At 33.2% G+C, this 17500-nt stretch overlaps 1 protein-coding gene across 1 annotated transcript; it reads right to left on the reverse strand.

The window, feature by feature from the left end:
* Window positions 1-14801: 14801 nt before the first annotated feature.
* On the reverse strand, window positions 14802-16791 carry LOC128549373 (uncharacterized protein KIAA1958-like). The gene is made up of 2 exons (XM_053526002.1): window positions 16586-16791; window positions 14802-16020 (listed from the first exon to the last, which is right to left on the reverse strand). Exons 1-2 carry the CDS (start codon window positions 16789-16791, stop codon window positions 14802-14804), a joined length of 1425 nt encoding a protein of 474 aa, XP_053381977.1.
* Between the last annotated feature and the right edge of the window lie 709 nt (window positions 16792-17500).

A 17500-nucleotide genomic window follows, 5' to 3' on the forward strand; every position in this document is an offset into this window, starting at 1 on the left:
ATCAGATTCAAGATTCATCATAATAAACTAATTCGATATGTTTCAAGAGTTAGCAATTATTCAAATTCATATCAGGCTTCTTTGGGATGGATTTTTTTCAAATAAGCGAAAAAGCCTTACGGGAATCCAATTATAACTAGTCGTGTTTGATTCTCTGTAGTGAGTATGTGGGAGAAGAAATGTTTTGAAAAGGAATACAGCTTGAAAGTTTCTGCAGTATACATATGAAGGATAACTTTCATATCAACATGTCTGTGTTTCGGTTTAGTTGAAAATAACATAAAAATTGTAGATATTCGGGAGTGATTATCGAACGCTCTTTCTCCCACTCTTGCGACCGAGATATAAATGTAACATTTGACCCATGCATCCCGTAACGTACATTCCACTTAAATAAAAATCTTATGTCAATAAGTTCGTACTACTATAATCACTTACAGAGTACTCACTTTTTGTGGAATTTTTAGAGAAATTATTGTTCGCTTAAAATGTGTGGGTTAGTCCCTTTAAAGGTAGTTTGCAGGCTTGATTTACCGGAAGTGATAGCATAACGTTATACATCTGGAAATCCTAAATGCCTAAATTCCATTTTCACGGGCAGCACAAATATTACCAGGGAACTATTATGTCCTGTGTATTAAGTGTTAAATAGCCAGCGCTCCTGTCTTTATTGAGGTTAGTTTTGACAATTTGTAGGATCCGTTACAGCTTCTTTTTGTTGTGGGCTTACTTTGCGATGAAAGGTTCTATGGCTGTGTTTGGGGTGCTATGTGCTTCCGGGAAATCTACCATTACTTTTTATCTTTTTTGATGCGACCAAAGTATGATTTTTTGTATCATAGAAGCTCACTGTGAAAATTGACACAGTGAGCTTCAATGGACAAAACAAGCTAAGATAGATCTGTTTAAGAATCATTTATTGAAATGATTTTCATGAAAATGCATTTTTTTTTCTGTTGCACGTAGAGACATTGATGTAACAGGGTATAGTTGCATTTCTAGCACAGACGAATAAACCCCCTCTATAGTCGCCATCATCTAACAATAAAAAAAAACAATGTGTGCCATTTTATTCTCTTAAGCGATCTATTTGTGAATCTCTTGTCAAAAGAATACTCTGACCATGATGTTTTGTACAAGTTTTATGAAACCACTAAAATACATCCTATCTAATGACAAATATTATAATTACAAAATAATTTTTAGGTGTGTGTCGTTTATGTTACATTTAGAAGGAACATTCATTTGCTTGGTTTATAACAACATCTTTGCCATGTTTTATTTACTATTCTATGCATTTCTTCAAAACTATAAACGCGTAGCCTTGTATAAGAAAATTATACGGAATGGCGTATAATTGCATCTTTAAACTTTAGAACTATCAGGAATACTTAGAAACAACAACTTTAATAAATAAGAGTATTATTTGCGGTGTGGCGTCTAGGAATAAATTTTATGTTGTTTCGTCTAGAAGCACGAAACAATTATAGGTTACAAAATTTGTGTCGGGAAATACACTCGAGTTCATTTTGCACGACTTCACTGCGAGCCAACGCAGAGCAAATAAATAAATTTATTACACATTCATTTACAGTCACTACATGGTTACAACTGAAACCACAACAACATAATACATGACGTCACATATGCGATATGAAATGCAAAGGTCGATATAAAAAGCAAAACGTTTGGCTTTTCATTTTAATTGTCTTGAAATGGGTCTGTTGTAAACATTGTAACAAATTGTTTTGGATTAAGTCTATAAAAAAATCCCTCTGGAAGCATAAGAACGCAACAAAGACTCGCAGTTTGTTAATCAGATGTATTGTGAAATCAGCAAAAATCCTCACGCCACCTAACACAGACTTACGTAGAACTATGAAACACAAAATCATGTAATGTACTGCATGATTTAAACGAAACAGAAATAATTTTGAATTGTCCTTGTTTTACATCTTAAAGGGTGCTCAAATAGAACACAATGTATATGCTTTCAAGGATCGAACAATATAGCCTTTCTAAACTGCGACCAACAGCAGTACGAATGAACGCTCACACGACGTACCCATCCCTCCCCAAACCACACAGATAAAACAAAGTGCATAAACAGCGAGGACAAAAAAGAAGACATCAGTATTATTCAAACTTTCTGTCAGATGAAACGATTGATTCTCTGTATCAGAGGTTTACTTTGAGCATTCGAGATGCAAAGTTGTGAAACAGAATATGAAAGTCTCTGCAGTGTGTAACAAGTTGTACGATTTGTTTCTACGTCTACTGTTTTTACCTCAGATAAAGACAGTAGCATGAATAGTTCAGCTGCGGATTACCAGGAGTGGTTATTCAAACTTATAGTCTGTTAATATTCTTCTTGGTTGCATTCTATGCTTCCAAAGGACCGTTTTACAGATTTTATTAACTATTACAACAACAATCTTTAAGTGATGTGTGGCGGGCTGTAAAATGTTTTCCCGCATTCGGATTCAGTGTTGTTATATTTTCTGGTCCTTTGGGATCATGTAGTCCATTCAACAGATGTGTAATAGAATTCGGTGCTAGGCAAGGCATGGGAGGTGTTTCACATTTCATTACCTCTCATGAAAAGACTCAAACAAACTGAGTCTGCTATTATTCTTATGACTGCATTCTATGCTATCAAAAGATCTTTTAAAAGGTTTTAATAAGTAAAAATTTAAATGTTTGAAAAATGTTTCCCGTAATTTAGATTCTTCTATAATACAAGATAAAGATGCAAGATACAAGAAGATTTATTTAACTTCGGATAAGTACAACATATAACACTAGCTTAAAGCTATTTTCCGACAAACACAAGTAAATAAGCTCAACATAAGTAAAACAGCTTTAAGAAATTGCATACATGTTAAAGAACATTAAAACAACATAAAACATAGCTAGCAAATAAGAAGAAAGGCAATTTACCACAAACAAGTTTAAAGCAACATAAGAAAAAGCTGACACTGAGCAAATAAGAAAAGTCACAATTTATAACATACATATTAAAGCAACATAAATGAAGAAATCACAAACATGTTAAAGCACCATAAAAACAATTCAAAGCATAACTGACGAAGACATTTGCATCACCAACAGAAGACAAGGATTATAATACAGTTCGTATTACAGTGAACTCGAACTCGAAGGTTAAAAGCGGCAACGTTTAGAATGGAAGTAAAGAATGTTTGACATCTAATTGAATTCAAAATGAGAATATTTCTATGACGTTTTCAAACACTTTGGACAACACTGTTTAAAAGAAAATCTTAATTTCTTGATTTTGGCATTGTAAATGTATGTTTGATTATTTTTAGTCTGGTTGCATAGTTTTCCAAAAGTTAAAACAAAATCTTGTACAATTTGTTCATTTTCTGAATACTTATCTCAATAATTTCTAATGATACTTATACAAAACGCGACACGAACCTTGACATTATTTATTTGATTACCCTGAATAGTGTTCTGAAATTCTTCAGTAGCCTTATTATTGTTGACAAGAGAACATAATAGTATACTGTTGTTCTGCTCTGGTATACGGCCATTTTGAGATTACCCTGCTTTCTAGTGCCGTAAATATTTACCATGTGACTATTCCGTCTGTATCAGTTTTTAAGACATTCCTAACACGTTCTTAACATTCCAGTACACTATTCCTTTTCACCTTTGTGGAGGAATGATTGAATCATTTAGTAGTCCATTCCTGTATTCCATATTAAGGTTTTACGTTCTTCAACGGTGTAAAGTACAGGAAGACTACTCTTTGCAAAGTGTTTGATTCTGATTTATATAATATTATGCTCCTTGAAATATTCATTGAACATGAACAAACATGCAACCCATGAAGTGTAATTTTATTATCGGCAAACCTCCTCTCCCGTTGTTTGAATAGACTACAAAGATGAGAATTGTACCGGAAGTAATCATTTTACGCTCCCACGATTTTGTTTGTAATACATTTCATATAACAAATAATATACTGTCACATCATTTAATTTTGTGGTCAAAAATGTTTCTACAAATATTGCTATATAAAATATAAATTATAAACTGAGAATATTTAAACAAATTATTCATCTTTAATTCTTGCATCAATGATTTACGGTGTTTTAATCCCATTACTTGACACAGTCTTTCTCAGCTGGACTCGAACTTGTAAAAATTAATGCGTGAGCACGAAAGAGAGATTAGAATTGAACTAAATTTATTCATTGAAACGCTAAACGCTTCCTTTGTACGATTTCCTCGATTGTTAATGGCATTGGAGGATTTGGTGTGAATCTAATCTAATCCAGTATGACAGTATTTTCGATTCGTAATGCATTCTGTAGACGTGTTTTAATCTCTTTAGCAGTGCCTCGATATGCTTGTGTCTATAACACTGAAGCATAGTGTGCAAACATGCATCCTGTGCCTTGGGCGTTTATTTAATAATTATTTTGGTAACGTGAAGTAAGAATTTTTCAAAAACAACATTATATTGATAGTTTAGGGTTGGTTATATTCAAATGTTCACATTTTAAGAGACTATAATTTCAATATTTTAATCTGAATATTAAACATCAATAATAAACTGACAAATAACTATGAGCTTAGTAGTATTGAATTCTACATCTACGGAGATACTCCCAACAATCAATTTCTGATCTTAACTGGGAGGTCGGGGCAGATGTTAAAAGCATGTTGCTATGTTACATGATACATGATATTCATGTCGTTAAAAGAGTAAGAGCAGTAATATATACAGCTTGTTAAAAATAAAAACAGGATGATGACATTAGTACATATACGAATCTAGGTCAGATGTGAAGCACTGAAGGTTCACACTGTCCTTGGTGTTATAAGGTAAGGCGTTCCAGTATCTGATTGTGCGGGGGAAGAAGGAGTTCATATGATATTGTGTTCTTGAAGATGGAATAATAAAGTTTAAATTTCTAGAGGTTGTCAGGTGGTTGTGATCTACAGAGACGAGGTTGTGTGATATTTTATACAACATAATTAAAGATGCATGTATTCCTCTTTGTTCTAATGTCTGCAATTTAAGAGTTTCAAGCATTGATGTAACGCTGCTTTGGTATGAGTAGTCATTCATAACATATCTGGCTGCAGCTCTTTGTACCTTTCCTATCTCATATGTTACGTTTTTCTGCCATGGATGCCATATGGTGTTACATTATTCTAATTGTGGGCGATCGTATGTTTTATAGGCAGCTTCTTTGATATTACGGTTATTACATTGTACATTTCTTTTTATAAATCTGAGGCTGTTTCTAGCTTTTGAAGATGTACATTCAGTATGTTTTTTCCAACTAAAGTCATCACTAATAGTAATCCCAAGATATTTAGCATTTTCTATGGTTTTTAGTTCTTGATTATGTAATTTTTATGGAAAGACGATATTTTTTTCTTTTTTTAGAGATTCTTATGATTTCGCATTTATCAGGATTAAATTCCATAGACCATTTATGTTCCCATTCTTCTAATTTTGTCAAAGAGTTAAAGAATGGTGAGTTAATTTATTCATTCCTGATCCAAAACAGCCATGTACTGCTCAATAAGAACTGCCTTTGTCACGACAACACTCGAAATACAACTGCATTCTGTACCATGGAGGGCAAACAAACTGGTAGGGGCCAGACAAATGAAAGTAAGACACTAACCTGTTTTCAAAAGTTCAATTTGATTTTGACTTTCATAATTCAAGGTCTTGTTAAATCACCAATATAGGTAAAATTCATCTTGATGCAGAAAATTATGAGATGTGATTTAAAACTGGTTCAAAAGCAATACAGGCTTTTTTCTTATTAACCATAAGTTTACTTTGCTAATGAAGTCACAAAGAACAATTATTCACATATATTTTCTTAATATGTGGAAGGAATTTATTTTCTATTTGGACTCTCGCGTGGTAAGATCACATCGGCGAGTTGCATATATACATTGAAAAAGGATATCATCGCCAAGTATTCGCACAGACAGTATCAGTCATAACGTTGCAGTACTTATATTTGTATTCGACTTATTTTATTTTCTTTGTTCAGTTATATTCCGTCATCCGAAATTTTGATTAACACTTCAAACTAATCACATTCATCCAGGTCTAAGACTAAGTGACTAAGACCTAAGATGAATTCTTTAAATTACTTTAATTACAATGATGTAAACATACTGAAACTGAATATAATGACGTTATTCGCGCTGTTTGAGCAATTTTAATTTAACTCAGGATATAGTAAACAATGTATCATTATTTTTGCGATTTGTCTTACATTCTTACACATTGATACAAAACCTTGAAACAAAATGTGACAAGTCCATCAATCACCTTGCTAAAGACAATTGTTTCGTTGACATTCTGAATATTTAGTTTTGCAATCAATAAAGCTGTAGAGAAAACTTCTCAAAATAAGCAACAATGTTACTGGAAAGCACGATGGTGAATTGGAAAGATAAATGCTCTTGATGTTCGAATAAATAATGCCTTAAACTTGTTTCATATTTAAGGAATTTTCATTTTATTAACTAGTTATGCAGTGCCTGCGTTGACAAAATCACAAAACAGTAGAAAGATTTTGGAAAGAAGATATTCTAATATCTAAACATTAGAAAGGAATCTAAATAAATCAATATCCTCAAAATAATTTCGTCCAGAATTTCTATGTTGTTGAAGACATTTAGTAATATATAAGAAAATAAAACTCATAATACTCACTTTAAGGAAGCTAACTCGTTCTTTCAAAAATTCATGTGAGGATCCGTTTGAAACGCAAAGTATTAACATTTTCGATTAGATTAGGATGTTCATGCGAGATGATAGGTTTATCATACCTCTAACAATCCCTAGCACCGGCTTAAATGAAACACTACTTCACAGAAACAGCGAATGGACTTTACGATCCCAAAGGAGTAGAAAATAAAACAAAACATATACTTCAGTACAGACTAAGATGTACAAAAGTTTGTATCAAATAAACAGTGATGAAGTATTGAACGGCGAGCCATCGAATTAGTGCTTTGTATATATCGTTGAATATTGAACTTTTTGTGAAAAAAATGTGAAAAGATCGAAAAGGTGCTAAAACAAAAAAAAAAAAAAAAAAAAAAAAAACGCTCTCAATTTCACTTAAGTTAAGAGAAAATGATCTTACTTAAAAATACATAATATTTTCAGAGACTTACACACATTTAACTGTTTATGATGATCTGGTGACTTTCTATCGTTCAATTTGTAAGTCACATTTGGAATTTTGTTGATCATGTGGAGCTTCCACCTGCACATTGATGCAACAAGATTTAATTTTTCTGTGGTCATACTTATCTTGTTGTCGTGACAACATTTACTATAATCGTAATATTACTTCAGAATAGCTTTTTTATTCTACTTGAATTTCGTCAGCTAAATAAAGAACGATAATCATTTTATGTACTATTGTTGAAAGGATAAGGGTTCTTTTATAAGTCCCACCACCAAAAATGTCCAGTAAAGTGATATATTTTGCTGTTGTATCGCCGACACTTCATGCACGTCCATCAACGACACACAGTCTAGACGAGTGTAACATAAATCAAATGAGTCTTCAAAATACGTTAGAAATTAAGTTAAGTAGATGTCAACCATGTGTGGCTAGGAATAGGCATAACAATTCAAGAACATGTTATTCTTTCGAATCAGACATACAAGTGACATTTTTGACAACTCGTAGTTGCTGAGCTCTGCAATAACGGAGTCTGCCATAGACAAAAATATGTAATGCTGATACAAACGTGGGAAAAGAAACATATGCACATAATGGCTGTCATTGCTTTTTTCATTTTGTTTAAATAAACGCGATGTAATTGTCTGTTGCGACGGTTAAACCCCTTTTAATTCGTTCATAAACCTTACAGACGGAATTCCTTAATTTCTAGCTACATTTACCTTCATCAAGACCTTCAAACATACGTTAGTTAACTTAAGGGGTCCGTGTGTTTTGATAACATGTTGAAACATTTGAAACTAGAATAATAATTTAACTTCTGCAATATCGAGGGCACTCTATATAAATGGCTTGACTATGTGTTTGGTTAAAGACTAATAATGTATCTTTAAATCTTTAAAGGCTGCTAATGTCTTTGTTTGAAATTAGGTTGCCACATTGTCCGTTATAAACATAAAATACATTAAATTCATGTTAAATCCTATTTCTGAAAATTACTTTCTTTAACATTTATCAAACGTTTGCATATTGCTGAATATACTAAAATGTTTTATTGAATCTGTTGTTTTTTATTACCTCCCTGTTAAGGCTCTAACTATAACAGTCCAAGTACAATATTAAGAGTTGTGCTTTTCTAACCATGTAAGTACGCATAACATTTAAGTCGAAAGCTGTACGTTTCATCTGTTTATTAAGATAACAATTTAAAACATTATATATCTTTTAGTTGCATATCAGTTATTTGAAAAATTGAAAACGTTGGGTTCCTAATGGACCCCATCAACATTTTAAACGTAACCTGAATCAATAAAATATATGAAAGGATCCTTTGAATTACAGAATTCAGTTAAGCAAAAAGAAAAAAAGCAAATAGCAAACCCGGTTTAATTAAGTCTGTTCATGAAAGGCAACACCCCTCAAGCCCACTAGCATCGGATAAAGCAGAATTCTGTTTATAATAAAACTGAATGTACCCCATGCTCTCAAGACCAGAAAATATAACAACACTAAGTACGAGGAAACATTTCACATCCTTCGCACGGCACATTAATACTTATTGGATAGGCTAATAACCGTAACAAGTGTGCCAGAAATATAAAAAGAGAAATATTCAAACAAATTACGTTTGCTGTGTCTGTTTCAAACAAAATTATCCAGATGAGGTTTATCAAAATTTATATTTCATTGACATTTCTAATTAAAGATAAAGACAAGATTTCAGCAGATAACGGTGAAGTATACTTATAATGGGTATTTATTACGTACCAAGTCCCATGTTTGAAACATGAAAGCGCTATTTCTCCAGGCTTTCATGGCGCTAAATGTCACGTCGACGTGACGACAACATAATGTCGTTGTGATGATTAAAGCATTTATGTAAATAGCCATATTAGAATGTAAATCAAACGTATCATTATAACATGGTATTAAAGAAACATGCAAATGAAACAATACACAATTTACATAACAACATCATCAATCTAGAAAACACTTTCGAAGATATGTTTTCAAAGATCAAGTTTAAGATACTTTTGGTATCTTAAGAAGCTTTTCAATAACGCATAAATCCATGCAATAAATCTAAAAATTTAACTGAACCGATTTTCTCAGTAAACCAAAAACTTACAAAAAAAATTGTAATCATTACTAAGTAACTATAGTTAAATTGAGGCGCGGCACACGGTAAATTTTGTGGCAGCATGTCACTCGTTAGGTTATATCAATGTCAACAACGGAGATGGAATACTTCTGGTAATTTTTTTATTTTGAATCTATTGAAGATATTTAGATAGATTAACAAAAAAAAAAAAAAAAAAAAAGACATATCAGAATTGAATACTTAACAATAGATGAACTTTCAATCATTATGAACATAAGGTGTGACATCATTCTTTGGTTCTAAAAGTTCTTACAACACTGAAAATAATGCAAGATTAATTGAAAGATACTATGTAGTGCTGTTTGTCATAATATACCTCGTATTGGTAATATGATAGGTTACTTGTTACTCAGAGTTGTCAGTTGGCAATAATTTTGACTTTTTCCAATTCATTTAAAATTTATTATAAGGTTGTTTCTGTGTGATCACTTCTTCTGTTAATGACATTTCAGGACTTTTTATGTCATTATAGGGATGTGTATTCAGTAAACTGCATCAGTCGCAAGCAAAACGAGTTATATCATGTTTCCTCTTGTTTAATACTTCTATGTTTTTTTTTTTAGAATTGAGGATGAATAAGTTATGTCATATATTGGTCATTTTAATGATTTATAACTTTACCTCAGCATGAGTAAATCTTGATAATATATGCCCTTAAATGTGATTACGTCCTAAATGATGAGACGGACACTGCACCAATTGTATGATAACTTGTAATGAGCTGTATCCAGTATAGGATTTTACCCGTTAATTAATTAAGACTTTTAAGATCACACTAAATTTCATTATGGTACTGATATTGAACACGATCAAGAAAGACTTACTCAGACATATTGTGTATATAACAAAATAATCTAAGCCAGAACATTTTCTTTTATTTCAAATGAGTGTATGACAACACCTTTGACAAGTGAACAAGATATGCAAACACTTTGACATTTTGTCTTCCATATATTTACGCCCTCCCATTGTTAAGACACAATTTACAATTTATAGAAATAGCTTGACCTGCTGAGTAAGCTCGATTATTTAAATCTTATAAAATAATTTTCGTTTTCTTGTAAGCAGGTTTCTTTTTAACTACCAGGCCAAATGTTTTGAAAATAACACATGTCATATATTTGCCATCGTAAGATAGTCTCAGAGGACAAGCTACTTAACTCTAGCAATTATTTTCTCAAAATTATATCTCTTTTTATTTGGTTAAGATTTTCCATGTTAGCAGGTTTAAAAAAACTAAAGATTTCAAACTTAAAACATTAGATGACTTGTACTGGGAAAGTTACATAACTCTAGGTCTTATTTTGTTAAAATTATTGTCGTTTATAACATAAAAAATTGTGACAGTTTGGCATGTTCGATTGTGTTTCTGAACTACTTACTAGATGTTCAATTTTCGCACATCTTTGTCAGTATGATGTTGATGTTGTATGCCTTGTTACCACCCCCACGCCCCCGCCCCTCCCTCACCCCCCAACAAAAAAAAGTAAGAAGTAGTCAAGGTATTTGTAAGGTTCCATGTTTTATTAAATTGACAATCGGATAAAACTGTTTGAATAGACTAGGCTAATTTTGCAGATTTCGAGTAATTCAAGGGTCATAATCCAAGAGTGCCTGGGGCGATTTGGGTTGTTATCAAAATTGGCCGAGATATTATTCCCAAAATCATTGTCGCCAAGTTTGGAGATGATCGGATGAAAACTGTTTAACCTAGAGGGCGGACAAGGCTAATTTCACAGTTTCCCAGTAATTCAAGGGCCATAATCCAAGAGTGCCTGGGGCGATTTAAATGGTCGAGATATTATGCCCACAAACATTGTCAGCAAGTTTGGTGAAGATCGAATGAAAACTGTTCGACTTAGAGAGCGGACACGGCTAAATTGGCAGTTTTTCGAGTAATTCAAGGGTCATAATCCAAGAGTGCCTGGGGCGGTTTATATGGCTATCGAACTTGGCCGAGATATTATGCCCACAAACATAGTCAGCAAGTTTGGTGAAGATCGGATGAAACCTGTACGACTTAGACAGCGGACATGCTTTTGGACGCCGACCGCCTACCCGCCACGGGTGTTCGCATGAGAGACGGGCGTATAAAAAGTCAATAAGCACTATAGAACCTTTTTTACTTTTGTCAGGCGTTAGGGAAAAAACAAAATTACATAACTCTTTATCCAAGATAGGACTGAAGCTGTTCAACGGGCAATAAGTTCAATGTATTGTGCAAGGTTAAAAGCTGTACTGTTCTCCAGACAAGATTATTTTTCTCTAAACAAGTTTGTTTTCTCTTACCATTAAATGTCAATGTTCTAAGATGAACGTCTATTAGCAGGATTTAACCCCGTGATTATTTATCCCAGAATGAATATGTCATTGGATTAAATTACGCCCACCGTTGTAATTATTCGGTTTGAAAATTCACATTAACACAATTTAGGTCATATGACGTATTTCTTCCTTTAAACTGTAGGAAGATCAGAGGTAGAGATGTACAGTTATGTTATTTTTTCACTTTCTCTCTGTTCTAGGTTTTGAGGCCACACATGCATTATTATGGACACGTGAATGCGGAAAGAACCAGCTTACGTGGCGACTTGGGTGCAGCTTGACCATCCGGTATAGAGCAGCCGACATTTGGACATGGAAGCGCCATTTGCATTTCTTCATATTGAAGTGTGATGAGTACTTTATAGTGATTTTAAAGTGTCTTTTGTGAAATTGATTGTCTGGTTTGGGTTTACAACTGCAGTTTGATAGCCATGTTCGTTAATCTAAATAGGAGTGTTGTACTTTAAAATATTTTACCATTTGTTATATATATTGCTGAAAGTTGCCCTAACTAACGTTATATTACACAACAAAGAAATATGCATACCTTATTCTAAAATAGCAATAACATAGATAATGTCAGCAATTCTAGGACTTTTTTAAGTTGGAAATGTTTCTAATATAAGAGATAACTGATAAAGTGTGCATCAAATAAAACATTTTCTGTCATTTTACATCGATTACAATGAAATGTAATTTGCACAAATGAAAATCACAGCAGCTTGCTGTCATAAAAAAAACGAAATATATTATGTCATTGTAACATTATCCAGAAAATTATCAAGCTACTGCACGATTTTTATGCAAATTTAATAAAATTATATTATAGATACATGACATCATAGCGTGATTTTGCCGTGTCTTTTGACATAATGGATTTTGTTTGCGGGATTATATCAGAAAGGTTTTACCCACTTTGATTATTCGTTATATCAAGACAGAAATAAGAGATTCGTTATTATGTTTATTCTGCACATTTGAAATATTTCTTTGGAAATATGGATTTTTTTTCAAAACATCAAGATACACTTAGAAAGTTTAGCTAATAAAATAGGTTGATGCAGTACATTTATCTTTTCGCGTTCAATATTCGGATAAACTTTGTTAAATTTCTGGTTAATACCAGTAAAGATAAAACATACCACAACAAACTTTCGATCGAACTGGCCCAATGGAAATAATAAATTTTCGCCATTTTGTAAAGTATCATATTTGCTATCATATAGTGGAATAAAAGATATATAGGAATTAAACCTGAGATACAACAAATTTATATTTCTCGAAGTGAAAGGCTGAGTGTAGGTAGAGGATCACGTAGTTGTTAATTTCACAGTTACTAGTTAGTAAGTATGGTTTTTACTATGGAATAATGATAAAGAAATATTAATATTTCCATTTTTTGACATTATCAAATTTACGCAGATTTGCCCAAGTATGGATACTTTTTGAAGATTTAAATATACGAGATGAGTTACTAGAAGTGATTCTTAGATTCCAATAAAAATTTACAAAAGTTAACAATGTCATATTCTTGAGCCTCTGATGCATTATTTTATCATCTTTATTCAATATCTAAGCTGCGTGATGAAGAATAAAGTCTTGCGAAAGCAGTTTTGATATTTTATCAATTATGTGCATGCACTGAGAGTCCTCAAACTCTAATATGACTAAACCTGTACGAAAATAGGACCTGTTTTACAGTTGTAAAATGTCTGTAAAAGACCTGTATTTTGAAACAACAGCTGTAAAAAAAATGTAAGTGGATATCAAGCCATGGATACAGGTAAATTTTACAGGTGTAAAACACGCAAGTCTAAAAAATACAGCTGCAAAAAATACAATTGAAAATTACAGCTGTAAAATGGCCATGTCGTAACTTCTTCGGAGGGAAACATGAGTATTGTCAGACATTTTTATGCATTTTGGAAGGATATATTATAACTGAAATTCACAGATACACCACATCTTCTAAAGTATTGGAAGTCTAATTGTTATTGAGTACGTTCAAATGTTTACACTGTATTTGAAGCTGATAAGTTTAAAAGAAATAGATATAAGATTGTCATATGTTTCCGTGACAAAGAAACATTTATAAACAAGATCTGATGTATAGCTCTTACTTTGTATTCTACCGTAATTTTCGGACAATAGGCCAATACGTTAAAAAAAGTGAAATTTTCAGGGATGCGGCCTACGCGTCGAAACGGCCTATACGTCATTTTATTTTTTCTAAATTGGCCTTTCATGCGGCCTATACGACAGTTTTAATTTTTCACTTGCATTTTGAAAGCTGTTGAAATTCGATTTCATTTCTCCTGGACATCGTTGTTCGGTGTACCGTGAAATCTACACGCCCGCAATAATTTCACCTTACAAATATGAATAAAATAGAATAATGAGCTAGCATATGCGTATAATTAACTGTTTTATATTTAAAAGTTGTTTTTTTATTAATATAATAGGGTTATTGTAACAGTAGCGCGATCTGGGATGTTGTATTCGGCTCGAGTTGATTTTGTGGGCGGATCACACGAGGCGCGGATGCGCCGAGTGTGATCCGCCCACAAAATAAACGAGAGCCGAATACAACATCCCAGATCAAGCTACTGTTATAATGACCCTTTTATTATATACCTCCTACATTTTACTTGTTGTTATTTTATTCAAAAGATGACTAAATACCACTCGGCAAAAATAATTATTTGTTCAGCTCGCGCAGGAATATACTATACATTGCAATCATTGATTGTCACTCGTTTAAAGTCGTGAAAGTATTGATTGCCACCTTTTGGAAATCATTATCGTTTTTCAGCTATTTTATTGGAATAATAATCCAAAGGTACACATTATGATCAATTTTTAACTCAAAACAGTTTAAAGTCAGTTATAAGTAAACATATTTTCTACTTAGTAATTTATATGATAACTTTTAACAGTTAAATTAACATAATTTGAGTAGTGTGACGTCACACAATTTTTACACACAGGAAACGTGTGAATTCGTGTCTATCAGTCTATGTCAGTTTGTAAAACATTAGAATTAACATTAAACACTAAAGTCTAAACAGTTGCCAAAACAGTGCCAAAATAGTGTTTCACTGGATTATTTATTCGCTGTCACTCTCTATGATTCGAATGCGCCTTCTCTTAGGTTTATTTGGGGAATTTGAATAGTTGTTCACAACAATCTGACAGTTTTGAATATTGGCATTTTGAAACATATTGCCATGATGGCCGGAAATTTCACATGTGGATGTTAGACTGGACAGTGACGTTGCCTGGTATGTGGATTGTGCAGCATTTTCCTGGATGGAAGAGGTTGCAGGTTGGAGTTGCATTTGTGGTGTCTCAGATGTAGTGTATGGATTGTTGCTAGACAGAATGTCTGACATGTTTCTTTGCATTTCTTCTGAGGCAACTGCATAGTTATTCACAGACTGAACATTTTTGTGACCAGTTAGCTGCTGTTTTGTTGTCGGAGCGACCCCACTATGCAAGAGTTTTGTGCAGGTTGTTTTACGAGCTGAATGATTCGTCTTCTTTCCAGGTAAGTTTGCTTTTTCTGCCATTTTTTTCATCAAACCACGTAATGTATTTTGCCCTAAAGGTTGGTTTTTATACCAGATTTCAGAGTTTGGTCGTCGGTTATAGTTAATAGCTAGATAAAATGGAGACTCCGGGGTACAACAGTCCATTGGCCGTCTTTTCCTGAACTCTTTGTATGCATATACAGGGCAGTTTTCCGGAATTTCATGAGCGTACTGCTTTGGCTTGAATGCTCGCTGATCAGAGTGACTAGATTCACCAGTTCTAGTTTTAGTGCAACGCTCATTGAATTCAAGATATTCAGTTCCCTTTGCATCAGTTTTCAAAGAAACATCACCCCAGCAGAGACTACGGTTTTCTGTGCCTCCACGAAGTCCGAACACCACAGTATTATTCAACCACATTTTGTTTAACAGTTGTTGTGGACTTTCAAGGCCAATGCACTTTTTTTCCTTCAAGACTTCTTGTTCATCAGAAGTGAGTGGCTCGGCAGCATTTGGGCGACCTCCTTTACCACTCATTTTAAGCTGTTTACGTTTTGAAGCTAGAACAGCCCTTGATGTTGAAAATTCCCGGTCTTGAACCATACTATAGGCATAATTTTTGTCACGGAGATAACGGTCAATTCCTCGATGGTAACTGGTAAGCGTATCTGGCTCGTACTCGGATCCATCTGCTTTCCTGATAGACAGCAGGAAAGAGCCTATATAGTTATCCAACTCTTCAACAGGAATCTCCGATATTTCAGCTGTGATATATCTAGGATCACTTGACAGCCACCTGCAAAATTTATTACTTTTTTAAAAAAAAATCCTAGTTTTTATCCGCTACATGATAAATTTAACTTAAAATAATAATTTGTATAATTCTTAAATTTTATTACTTATTTTGAAAAGAAAGTTTTGCTTTAGACCTATATGTTGCGTCCCTTAAGGGAGACTTTGGCATTTAGACAAAATATATCATCAGTAATTCAGTATCCAGTATACTAAAAAAAATGTTAATCTTTCAATTTTGGAAAAGAATCTTTTTTTTTTTTTTTTTGCTGTTTGCGGGCAAAATTAGATAATAAGATATACAGTAGCCAGGTAGCTCAGATGGAAGAGCAGCCCTAACTTAGTTTGAAAAGAGTTCTGGGAAGGTCTCAGGTTCGAACCCTGATCTGGCTACAAATCACTTGCATTTTATTTAGTTTCAATTTAGTGAAAAAAGGTCACCAACGGCAAACCAACATTGATATAGAATGTGGTGTCTCGCAAAAAGAAATGCCTGTCTTACTTTAATGGTTTGTTTTTAAAAAATATTTTCTCTGTTATTCTATAGAGGTTTTCATAGTTTGATATACCTTTGAAATTGCCTGACAGCTGTCTCAGTTTTCTTGATGGTATTGGAATTTCTCATGTCCTGTACAAATTTGTGCTTGTCAGATTCATCCATGGCAATAAAAACTGGCTGTTTTGATGTTCCAGAGTTAATGTTTTTACTTGCTTGATCACTACTGTCTATAGGAGCACTTTTGTTGTTAGGGTCAACTCCAGTGTCAATGTTCATCTGGTTTTCATTGTTAATTTAAGCTAAAACTTCATCTGTTTCAAATGCATTTTCATCCAGTTGTTCAAAGAATCCAGCAGAAAATCTAGAGTTTCTAAACTAAAATTTATAGCCATTTTGATATTTTTATCAGGTGAAACGATCTGTAGGGTATCGAAAATATTTAGGCTTTAGCAGACAAATGTAAACAATAACAACAACAACAACAACAACAACATCAGATTGCCGTAACTGATATGTAATGTAGGCTATGTTTTTGTAAATAGAAGAACAAAACAAATTTTTCGATATACAAATTTTATTTTCTGTCCCAGTTTTAAACACATAATAATTGTTTAACAGCACAATAACATAAAATGGATGAAACAGTTTTTCTTCGAGGTTATTCGTTGTTATCGATCTGAAAATAGAACTGAGTGGGTTTTTTTGTGCGCTATTTATAGATCTGGGTCAGGTTATGCATATTAATGAAAATAGTCCGGCAACATGCAATACGGAGGGGTATAATCCGGAGTTTTGAGGTACAATCCGGGATTTGTTTTCAGCCTGTTCGTATTTCCTCGTGAAAAACAAGCTGTATTTTTTACAGAATTTATATAGGTATATAATAAACATGCATTACACTGCAACGTTTTTATCATACACTATTTGCATATGCATAATCACGTTCATCAAAACCGTTGAAATTGTCGTCCTCTGAATCAGTGAA

The sequence above is a fragment of the Mercenaria mercenaria genome, chromosome 16 (assembly GCF_021730395.1).
Source record: "Mercenaria mercenaria strain notata chromosome 16, MADL_Memer_1, whole genome shotgun sequence".
In the NCBI taxonomy this organism is placed as follows: Eukaryota; Metazoa; Mollusca; class Bivalvia; order Venerida; family Veneridae; genus Mercenaria; species Mercenaria mercenaria.

Excerpts from the sequence above, each read along its gene's own strand:
- LOC128549373 (XM_053526002.1), bottom strand. The coding sequence starts at position 16,791 with ATGAACATTGACACTGGAGTTGACCCTAACAACAAAAGTGCTCCTATA. Across the intron at positions 16,021-16,585 it reads GCTGTCAGGCAATTTCAAAG|GTGGCTGTCAAGTGATCCTA; the intron begins GTATATCAAACT and ends TAAATTTTGCAG.